Consider the following 12,109-nt stretch of genomic DNA (forward strand, 5'->3'; position numbering starts at 1 on the left):
CTGCAATTCACACATTTTACACCTGCTAAACTGCTAGATGTTTTCAAGTTTAAATTTAGAATGATGGAAAACCACATGGAAAACAGCCTTATCTTCCAGACTCAAAAAATTATTGCTTTGCTATCACCAATTAGATTCTGATATGTTTTGAAGTGCAAGTTCAAAACACATCACATTTTTGCCTGGATATGCAATGTTTAAAAAACTCCACACAACATTTCCATGAGTTTTTGCATTCAGTTTTCTAATCAGTTTGGATTGTCCAGTAGGACATTGCTATTCCACACTCATTTTTACCCAGGCCATGCTGAATCTTTATATTGTTATTTCTGGATTAGAATTCTAACCGAATGGCAAACTGGCCCTTCACTATTTTTTCTTTTCCTATGATGAAATAAGTCTATGCTGAAGTCTCCATTCACAAAGAGAACTACCCTCAAAATAAACCGTGCTTGTGTGAAACTTGTTACAAGGCTGGCTCTTCTTAAATTTTGCCATCCCACATTTCTGCTTAAAAAGAATTCTGTCACTAACTCCTATTTTTAGGTGGCTTAAAAATATAGCTACATGGTACTAATATACTTTTAAAAGGGACGAACATGAAAGGGAGAGTAAGAGGATGGCATGCATCTAAATAAGTAGCACTTATGTTTTCCTCTTGTTACCTGAAGGTCCAAATAAAAGCCTAAATCCACAATGGTGATGCATTAGGCTAGCCAGACGGTAGTATTGTAGAGGAATGTAGCCATTCATAAAGCAAACCCACAACAGCCTGCAAGACAGAAACACTCTAGAATGAGACAAGAACAAGAAAATGTTTTTCTCTATGGACTACATTTATTTGATTCTATGAAAATACAATTCCCTTTTAACATTCACAAGGAATTTGATTCTATGAAAATACAAGTCCCTTTCAACATTCACAAGGGATATATATATATAGATATATATATAGGCTGTTTATTTTTGGATGGCACATGTATTGATTCTTTACTTGAAAGAAAGAAAATGGCAGAAGCTCCCTAGATGGACATGGTTGTCAAATAGATGCCCTATCCTAAGGGACGGTTTCAAATTTATTCCTGCATCCATTAGATTTATAGAGGTTATCCAAATGTTTCCAGTTTAAATTCAGGCTACTGCTACAGCAACAGTTGCAAAGCTCTTATTTACCCACTACGAAGAGCTGTGGCAGCATGCATGTTTTATTGAGATATTACAGCCCCAGTCCGTCAAAGGGTCTCAGTGGGAAACGGGGCAAAATCCACTTTGCAGAAGATCTGGAGGAATTAGATAAAGAGGACTTCTCCCATCTTGTGCATATTAAGGAGCAGCAGTAGCAGACATCAGGCTCAGGTAGCTTTTTGAACATGAAAAAGGTAAAGCCAGGCAGAACCAATTGCTACTAAGCTCAAGGCAAAAAACACCCGCAGGCTGATCGCGCACTGTGCGTTGCCACTTAACAGACACACACTGCTCATATGTGCAGTGCCAGAGGCAAAAAAGCTAGCACATACCAGGAAAGAAGCAATATTTTTCAAAGAGGAGTCTAAGTCTTCACGGCGAGTCTAAGAAGCAGGCTATTTGAAGGATCTCTTGCTGCAGTGCCTGGACAATCAGTATTCTTGTCCTTGTTCGGCGTGCAAGAAACTCATACGTAAACACTACTGCATTAAGCATTTAAGACGAGCGGGCACTTGCTCGGATCGGGGTCACGAAGGGAGCTTGGCATGTTGAGCCCACATAGGTATACATGGATCAGAAAAACTGACTGGGTACGTTAGGAGAAACAAGTCGTTTCCCCCTCACTAGCACTGTGGCAACTTTGCACTAGATGTCGCAGACACAAAATTACCGAAGCATGTTGTTCAGATCATTGGCCTACTCTGTTTTGTAGCTAGCTGCAGGAGAACAAATGTGTGGCGAGACAGATAATTATGATGGAGACTTCTTGCTTTGAGATCCCAAGGACAGCATAAAGTTATTTAGCTCACCCTTGTCCTTTTTTTTAGTGCAAAGATCACCGGGGAGATAATAATAATATTCTCCTGCTTTCAGTCAAATCATGCCGATGGCGCTAACAAGCCAAATCCCTCTCTAATCTGTGAGGCCTTTCCCCACCCCGATTCACAGACCTAGAAAGGTCATTTTTTTTTTAATGCACTTCACACTGGTGGGCATCTATGTGGAAACTTCCTTTGTTGGGCCTTTTAATGCTCCCTTGAAACTCCAGGGCTCACCTGTAGGTCTAATAAGGCAGGAGCTCTAGTGGGAAGAATGGGAAAGACATAGCCACAAGAGGTATTTCTATTCCATGCCATTTCTTTCCTTCGATCAATTAGCTGGCTCCGGGAGCTATCTCTGGAAACTCTTTATAAATCTCTTGGATGATCATTTTGTCCATCTGGCACTGCTGACTGTCCTCTGCTTCCACCATGATGCGCTGCAAGGTCCCCTGCAGGTCAGTTAAACGGTGTTTGTGCTGTAGGTATGGGGTAGTCCGCATGATGGCATACATCAGAGACAGGTACTCCATCCGCAGCTGTAAGAGCAGAAGACAATTGGGGGGGGGTTGAGAAAGAGGATAAATCGGGGTGGGGGAGCCTTCTGGAAAGGCAAATACTTTGGAAAGAGTCAATTCTTGTGAAGTCCCTCAGAAGCCATTAGAATAGACTTGAAAGAGTTCTTGTGCTGTTCTTGTTTTCATGCTCATCTAGGTGAGTTATTTCCCCCCCCCCCAAAGTAGTTTGTTTGGCTGGATACCCTGTTTCCCCAAAAATAAGACCTCCCCTGATAATAAGCCCAATCGTCTTTTGAGCGCATGGGCTAAAATAAGGCATCCTCTGAAAATAAGCCCTCCCCAAAAATATTGCAACACAGCAGCAGCCATGAGGTGACCACGCTCGCCCTCTCCTGCACCAAGACCTCCCCGAAAATAAAGACAAGTGCTTATTTCAGGGGTCAAAAGAAAATAAGACCCTGTCTTATTTTTGGGGAAACACGGTAGTTTTTTCATAATACTTATTTATGCTGTGTGATAAAAAAGGAATCTTTTTATAGCTTAAGTTATATTAAGATTTTTCATTGAAATCCTTCTCTCTCTTCGAAGGAAAAATATGTGGGCCCAGTGTCAACTCCCCACTCCCACCTAACTCGAGTTTTGGGGGCCAGCTGCAATCCTCATGATTCTCCTGTCATAATCATAGGGTGAACTCTCAAAACATAGCAGTTAATTGCTTGCATTTATTAGATTAGAAACGAAGACCTTAAAACATTTGAGCTGAATCTGTCAGTTAGAAGTACATTCTTCAAACACATTTTTTTTTTAAAAAATATTCCAAATATTTTTATTTAGGATGCACTCTCTACCATGGAGACACTGAGGACCAAACACATCTGTACCCATTCAAGATTTGTTTTGCATGTGCTATGAAAAATTCATCATGACTTCATATTTCAGTGGTGACATCTTGAATTGGCTTTTGGAGGCAATGCAGAATCTATAGCATTGATATAATGTGCTTCTACATTACTAACAGAAAAGCTATCTCTGATACCCAGAAAGTGTAACTTTAGAGTAAAATTGTAGACAGCAATTCCAAGATATAAATAAAAAAATGTTACTGGTAATTTCATATAAATTAAACATGTCATTGCAACCATCCTTGATTTTTACTCTGAAGTAAGAACAGAATACAATGTATAAGCACTGGTTAAATGCCCTTAAAGCTGCTTTATTATATAAATTTGCATTTTCTTTAAATAATGTTTTGAAAAGGGAAGAAAAAAAAAGAAAGAACAGTTTCCTTATAAGTTTAGCAAGAAATGTTATGACTTGTATCCCAATAATGCCTTCATTGAAAAAAGAAAAATCTTCTACTGGCACTGAAGGAGGCCTCTTGTTCTTTTTAATCCCTCTATCTCAGCTCCATGGGAAAAGTTCAAGAATGGGAGCAAGCAATTTAAACTTCCTCTCCATGTGCAAAGTGGTCTTAATTTGAATCAGAATCCTGTGCATGTCACTTTAGGTAATTAGGCACATAATTAATGCAATTTGTAGCTCGACTATTACCTACCATAGACATCTAATTTAATTTAAATCTAAATGAGATCTTATTAATCTATTCAACTCTGTAGATATGAGACTACTGTACATGCTTTAGAACAGCCTCTGGCTCTCCAGATGTTCCTAACCCACAATCCATCTCTCCCCCCCCCCCCCGCTTCATCACTGATTGTGTTGACTAGGGCAGCTGCAGTTGTTGTTTAGTGATATGGGAGACCATTGATTCCTCTCCTCATTCTATAGCAATAAGACCAGAGAAGAGAGAGAAGCTTCTAGTTCATATGTGCCCCAAACATTCATCTCGTAATGTTTTCCCTCTTGAGGAGAAAAATCTAGAACTATCTTTCCTCCTGTAGGTTTTACCTTTTCTCCAGGGGAGAGATCCGAAATCTGTCGCACAATTATGTCGATCATTACCATCATGTCTGTGTGGTAGAAGATGCTCGCAGTGTCCTTGCAAGCAAAGATGTCTTGAAGAAATTTCAAAACAGAATGTGGAGGCTGGGGCTGATGTTTAAAGATGCACACAGGATCATCTGGTAAAAAAGACAGAACGGGGGATATTCTGTCATGTACTGCCATTTCTCATTTAGGTGAAAGGTAGTAATTTACTCCATATAACACGGTACAGGCATTACGGTAGCATTTGTTCAGACCAATCCAGCAAGGATTCGGGAAGGCTGTGTGTGCATGAATGAGCAACGCAGGCAGATCAAATGCTTCCAAGCCACAGCTTACATTCCTTTATTAAAGAAAATTATTCGAGAGGAAACATTAAATAGAGTGAACTGACTCCATCTACAATGACAGCAGATGTATCAATAAAGCATACAATTTTGTGTGCTTTTTAATTATCCAGGTTAATTGTCTGAAAGACAGTATTTCGGCTCATGAAACTCTTCGGATATTAAAATATTCTGGTGGAAGAAACTACGTTTACTCAAGTTTCTTCTTGTGCAACGTCTTCTTTTTCCATCAAAATCTTCTTGAGATCATTGACAATTTCTGGGGTCTTTACTGATAGCCAGATGGTGGGATGAAAAAGGAGGGCTTTGTTGTTTGTAAGGCTAAGCTTTGGAGCAACTAAAGAAAATGTATTTGGGGTTGTCTTTGCTGCTTGTATTACGCTATAATGTGAACAATAAATACAGTTAATATATATTTAATAAGTAAAGTAAATAAACTATCATTTTATGTGGTTGGAGAGTCAAATTTTGGGCTATAAAGCCTGCCTTTATTTTCCATACTTCCTAGCACATAGATCAGGGGCATTAAACAAGTGCAGTGAGAATATAAGAGTTACAGGCAAGCCCAGGGGTTTCGTTTTTCCTGGATTTTGTTTTCATAGGCTTTTGTGTTCCCTCACAGGCACGGAGATCCTTTTATAATTTGTATTTTATTTTTCTCCAAAATGAAACCATAATCCAATTAATTCAGGATTATCTCTAAAGGATCTGCTGGTTTTGTGTCACTACCAAAACCCTTCTTGATTTGAAATTTATTTGGCTTTCTTCTCTATTTCTTTATATTGGTTTTTGGTAACATGACGGTGAAATGTGGAGAAGATGCAGAACAACACGATTGCTTTGTATACACTTAGGCAAAGAACTGAAGAGCCAGTTTGGTGTAGTGCTTAAGGCATCAGGCTAGAAAATTTGGAGACTGTGAGTTCTAGACCCATGATAGGCATGAAGTCAACTGTGTGACCTTGGGCCAGTCACTCTCTCTCAGCCTAAGAAGGTGGCAATAGCAAATCATCTTTGAAATCTTGCCAAGGCCTTGTCCAGGGAGTCACCAGGAATCAACCCTGATTCTAAAGTATACACACTTAAATAATTTCTTTTAAAGAAATTATTTAAGTAAAGGTATTGGACCTGGGTACTTGAGAGACCGCCTACTGCCAATTACCTCCACTAGACCAATTAGATCCCACAGACTAGGCCTCCTCCGAATCCCATCAGCCGGCCAGTGTCGACTGGCGACTACCCGGAGGAGAGCCTTCTCTATGGCTGCTCCGACCCTCTGGAACGAACTCCCCGTGGAGATTCGTACCCTCACCACCCTCCAGGCCTTCCGCATAGCCCTTAAAACCTGGCTGTTCCGACAGGCCTGGGGCTAAAGACTCGCTCCCCCACTTCGAATGATATGATTGTTGTGCTTTTAACTATGTATGGTTTTTTATGTTTTTGTTATTCTGTTTGTATTTCCCCTCCCTTTTTGAGTTGTGAGCCGCCCTGAGTCCCTTTCAGGGAAAAAGGGCGGCATACAAATAAAATTAAAAAATAATAATAATAATTTTAAATAGGTCATAGGATCCCTTAATTCAAATTTATAGTAATACAACGTATTTATAGGCTGTCAATCCTTGCCTTCCCTGTCAATAAAACTATATTCATAAACCTCTTTCTCTGATACCTAATTTTCTCCTGCCAGGGCCCTGAGCTTCCCCTCAAACCTGCCCTTCAATTCACACTTCTGAAACACTTTTCCATTTGAAGTACAAACTGGAGATGCCCTGAGTTTTCAATGTCAGTTCTAGAGTAAGATAATCATGTAGGGTACTTGAGTGTTTCACAGAACCTACTTTAGAACTACGGCTTCTTTCTTTTTCCTACCTAAAATGATGGAAATCCACAGTACTGGTTTGGTGTAATTTTGGCCACTGAAATCTAATGTCAAAATTATCTTTTTCATTGAACAATATTTGTGCAAATGGACTACTAAATGTATAAAATATATAAATGGGCAAAAAATGGCCACCTAGCCCTTCACCACAGTAAACCAGTCTATCTTTTAATATATGAACAGCTGTAACATTTTATTTGACCAGTAATATTTTTCAAAAATAGTTTTTCTGCTCTCTATATAGAGAAATATGAAATCAATGTACATATCCCATGATGTTAAAAAACAGGAATTCTTCTCTACTGGGGAAGCAGAACTTATCTCTAAAGAGGCTTCTATAGAAAATTTTAATTTGCTACTCAATATTCAGTGGATTCTTCAAAGAATGGACATTTGGCAATGAAATATGTTAAAACTCTGTTGAGTAATATAAAACTAAAATCAGCTCTTGGCTGGCAATATGAAAAGAACACAATTTTCATTTGGAAAAAAAAACTTAAACCAGAAATAAAAGAACCTATTAATCTTCAAACAAAATAATTTGATTTAATTTTCCTTTGTTTCAAAATGAACACACACTTATCTCTGCACACACAAACAAATATAGGCTTTCTGTTCCTAAAGGCATTAAACTGCCCAGAGCTTTGTGAGGAAAGCATGGATATAATGGTATTAGGCTGTCTAGAAATAAGGATTCCCAGATTTTAAATGAAGTGCTTTTCTATAGGCTCGGTAGATTCAGGAGATTTAACACAGGGCTCACTGCTGGAAAAAGTAATCCGTGGTTAAACTAATTGAAAGATGGAAGGGGAGGACTTTTGAGGGGGAGGGTGGGGGAGAATTCCCTAAGAAGCCAGACTGTTGCTTTCTTGTGGCATACAAAGCATATATAGGGAAATAAATTAAGCTATCATGCTGCTTATATCCTGGACTGGAAAGTTTCACTCAGTGTGGAGCATTATCTTCATTGGAAGTCAATGATCAAACTTGTCTGATAAAACTTACGAAGGAAGAAAACAGAATGTGGCTGATTTTCACAACCATTAGGAGTGGACGTTCATGAAGATAATGGTTCATGAAGACAATGGTTATATTAGGAACCATGATCTCAGTGTTGCTGGGTTGAACTCTACACGGACAAACAGTTTAGGAAGCTGTTTAATACCAGGTCATTTGAATGGAAATCAAGTCAACATTTCAGCAGGTCAGTGTCTCGAATGAAGATGCTGGACACATTCTCCTAACCCAGACCTTTTAAAAAGCAGAAACCTCCTGGAATTGAGAGGCTGTTTACCAATCTTCCTCTGCCTCTAGTTTCCTAGGTCAACTCTCCCATTAGTTCTGTCTCAAACTGGATAAATAATAAAACAGCAAGAGACCTTACCTCCACGATTCAGAAGCAGTAGCAGCTTCTCTGTAAATATTTTGATGTTAGAGTGCTTTTTCACAGTAACCATGATCACATTATGCTCTGGAACTAAGAAACAAGAAGAGGGTTTATTAGAGATATCTACTAACAAAATATCTAGATATCTGTTCTAGATAGCTAAAACACAGTACAGAAATCTAAACTACAAAAGCTTTGATAAATTAATGAAAAATACTTGGGTTTCATCACTGTTTTAATTTCAGAACAGGTTGGCTGTACAATCTTCATCAGGACTTACTCCAGACTTTTCGAATCTGAATATGGTCCAGCCAGACTATTTAGAAATTATGGGAATTTTGCACCAATATATCCTTTAAAAATGATGTTTTGGCAAAGATTGGCTTATGCTATGGAATTGTACTCGGAGACTTCATGTATATTATGACAAGCAAGCTGAAATTTCTCTAACTTTCCAATCAGCAAATGGCATATAATTAACAAAAGAGTCAAAGTTATTCCCACAAATATTTTTTAAAAAAACTGAGCTCATCTACTCTTTTTTATTGCAGCTGGTAAGAAGTATCTAGTAAGAGCTCAACCAATGCCCCACAGTGGTGACCCACTGGTATTGCTTTTCCCTTTGGAATCTATGTTATTGTGTCATACATCATAGTTTCCCACCGTATCCCAAAGAGAAAAGAATATTTCCCAAAGCTGCGTAGTTCTACATATGAGATTGGCTAATTTCTAATTAAGCCACATAAAATAATGAATAAAGGAGCAAAAAAAGTGGATTTGATCAGGTCACATGATTAATTCTGTGTCTCAGAAAAAAAACCTACATCACCATCCAAATACTAATGATGTTTTTCCTTGTCTATATGACAAGCTGCTGATTATAAGTGTTTTCTTCTCCTTCCTCCATCAAAATGATGCAATGTGGGATGGCATCATTTATAAATGCATTAAGCAATTAAGATCTGACAGCTACCATGTGACAGTATAAGAACTTGCCAAATTGCTTGGAATTGAGAGGCAAGACAATATCACAGCGTATTGTGTGTCTTGCTTTTTTTTTTTTAAAAAAAAGCTTGCAATCACTACCAGCCAGAATAAGTTAAGCTGCTTCCCAAAAGGTTTTTAGCCTGGCCAGAATATGAAAGAGCAGGCATTCCAGAAGGAAGTACTATCCAATAGAGTATCTTTGTAAAAGAGACTCCAACGCTTCTACAGTTAATGAGATTCACAGGGCACAGCAAGGGATAAGCAGAAAATCTGCCACTCACTAAAAGGAGGAAGATGCCTGGTTAACTGCAGAATTACACTGGCAAGAATCCTGTGAAGTGCTCTCTCTCTTAAAGCGGAGGGTTACTGAAGTTTTAACCCATGCAACCCAGGCTTTTTACACACCAGCGGGACTGTGAAGTGGTATTACAAAATGGAAAGCGGTCCCGTTATAAGCAGAACTGAAGTCTTATCTCACTATTACAACTCTTGAATTTCTATAGTTGCCAAATGATGGACCCACACTCTTTCCACCCATGTTTCAATCACAGGGGAAAGCAGCAGAAGCAAGGGGACGTCTGATTCAAGATGAATCATTCCTATGGGTTGAGAATGAAATGAATGCACTGTAATACATTAATGAGGCTATTGTAGTACACGATAGCCTGTCAAAAGGCTAATTAAGAGGTGACATGAGGCTTATAAATAATCATGTGTGCAATTAAAATAGAAAATGCTTCTTCACCCTGCCCTCAAAATATTAGAATATAAATTTATTTCATGAGTGTTGGAGAGATTCAGACTAAAGATATGGTTCTTAATTTGCAATGTAGTTAACTGCAGGATGCGGTGGCTGCCACAGACTTTTAACGGATGCAGGCGAACTCATGAGGAATGCAGCTACCTAGTTATGATAGCTATGTCATCAAATGCCAGGATTAAAGGCAGTGTGCTTCTTGGGCTCCTTTTACTCGATAAATTTGGTTTTAATTCTGAAGCCTGGGGTAGCTATCCATGTGCATCCTTTGCATGAGGAGAAAGTTTTAATGAGAAATTCCCTTAAGAAGCAATTTTATATCTCTGGATTAAAAAAATGTATCTTTGGGAGAAAAGAGATATTTAGGAATAGGAGAGGATGACAACAATAGTGTCTGGACTTTCTTTAGGTCTGAGTGGGGGAAAGACCAGACTCAGGCTCAATCTGGCCAAGACTGAGTGCTCTGGCTGTTTGGATCCCTTGGATCTGGGATTTTTTTTTTACTTTTTGTCTTGGATGGGGTGGGGCTTCCCTATTCAAGACTAGCATGCAACTTGAGGCTCTTCGTGAAGTCCCAGCTATTGCTTCAATAGCATTGCAAAGATGCAGTTTTACCTTTGTAGAAATAGGATTACATGGGAGAGGGTCTTTTAGGAAACAATTACAACCTTGGTCAACATTGAGACAATTTATCAGATGTTCTTGGGGCACTGTGCTGCCACACCAAGGTTAGCTGTTTAAGAATTGGCTGGTAAGTTCAGGAGAAAAGATTAGCCTTCTGAAGCATAGAACATACCTTACTCTACAACATGTGCAAATTGAGGCTGTTTTCAAGTTAGCATATGACAACGAAAAGAAGTTCTACATTAATTGAAACTCCAATATAATCTCAGTTGGGAGAAAACTTCTAGCACTGACCTGGAATGTGAAGATTAAAAGCCAGAAGAACATTAATGAACAGATCAGGCAGCTGGTCTGTGCTATCTGAGGGCAATCCATCTTCAATCACATGTAATAGGAACTGAATAAATTGGGAATTGAGATGCTCTGTGGAAAAAAAATAAAGGACAGAGACGTTGCATCTTTACATGGAAAGGAGTAACTCTAACATGAGATGGGTGTTAGCCTTACTAGTTAAAACCAGCCAATCTTGAAGCTAGTTGGCACTTAAGGTGGTGAGATATGTGGAGGGAAATTCCAGTTTATTTGTAGACCTATACCATGAACTCAGATCTCTCGTGGAAGATTTCTAAAGTAGTGGATGGGGAGAACATAGTTTGGAGGGAAGAATGATATACTCTAGAGCAGAGGTCCCCAACCTGTGGGCCGTGGCCCACTACTGAGCCATGACCTATTCGTAACCAGACTGAATGACGGGCTGGCGCGTGTGCGTAACCCCACTCGTGTGAGCGGTAGACCAGCATGTGTGCGCAGCCCTACTCACACAAGTGGCAAGCGGCAGCACTCGCAGCCCCACTTGTGCGAGCAGTGGGTGTCTGTACCCACTGTGCAACAAATGAAGCTGTGTGTGTGTGTGCGCCTGCCTCTCACACAAAACCATCTCCTCTTCCCCCCTCACCAGGCCACCCAGCCTGGAAAGGTTGGGGAATACTGCTCTAGAGGGAAGAGTAAACAGATATCTTGTTTACTAATTCCCATGCACAGTTGTAATTCCCAGTATCTGTTTTTCAATTTGAGAGGAAAAGGATGTAGGGAGATTGAAGGCTGTGAGTTTTACACTGTCTGCCTGAAGGCTACATTCTAACCTTGTTACTCAAGGTTCAGCAAAGACTCCCACTCCAAAATTGAACCCTTCACCACTAACGAGCAGACTTCTTAAAAAACTATCTCTATGCCAGGGATAACTCTCTTCACCTACAACATCACAAACACATGTGAGCTTGTCCCACAATAGTTTGTCTAGTTACAGTTAAGTCTAAACATTAGCTACCCATCTTTGTTTGCTATATCTTTTATGAAAGCTCTATAGCTTATGGGAATAAGCTAATCTTACAAAAACAATTGTAGGATGACACCAAGATAAAGCAACAAAGTCAATAAAAGCAGAGGTCTTTGTTTGTTCTCTTATGTTCTCCAGCTTTCCACATGTTGCTCCAAAAATTCCAAGGGAATTGATATCTTCTTTAATGCTTCCCTGTTCCCTAAAGCTGCTATCTATTCTGCTAGACAAACAATAGTTTGAAGAAGCAGGGTTATTTGGATCCGTGCCTGGAAGATAAATTGGTGATTTATTGCTTTTTACTTGTTGGTGGTGGAAAAAAAAGTG

At 39.3% G+C, this 12,109-nt stretch overlaps 1 protein-coding gene across 2 annotated transcripts in view; it reads right to left on the bottom strand.

Annotated features, from left to right (window-relative positions):
* Positions 1-817: 817 nt before the first annotated feature.
* Positions 818-12,109, bottom strand: part of NCKIPSD (NCK interacting protein with SH3 domain) — a 103,345-nt gene continuing 92,053 nt past the window's right edge. For both annotated transcript variants that reach the window (XM_087708994.1, XM_087708995.1), the window contains 4 exons: positions 10,741-10,869; positions 8,076-8,168; positions 4,430-4,602; positions 818-2,542 (listed from right to left, as the gene is read on the bottom strand). In XM_087708994.1, coding sequence (XP_087565120.1) covers positions 2,339-2,542; positions 4,430-4,602; positions 8,076-8,168; positions 10,741-10,869 — 599 coding nt within the window. In that variant the 3' untranslated portion in view covers positions 818-2,338. The remainder of the gene's footprint in view (positions 2,543-4,429; positions 4,603-8,075; positions 8,169-10,740; positions 10,870-12,109) is intronic.

Source organism: Thamnophis sirtalis, unplaced genomic scaffold (assembly GCF_051295495.1).
Source record: "Thamnophis sirtalis isolate CommonGarterSnake01/CBP01778 unplaced genomic scaffold, rThaSir2_p1.2 scaffold_3, whole genome shotgun sequence".
Taxonomy (NCBI): Eukaryota; Metazoa; Chordata; class Lepidosauria; order Squamata; family Natricidae; genus Thamnophis; species Thamnophis sirtalis.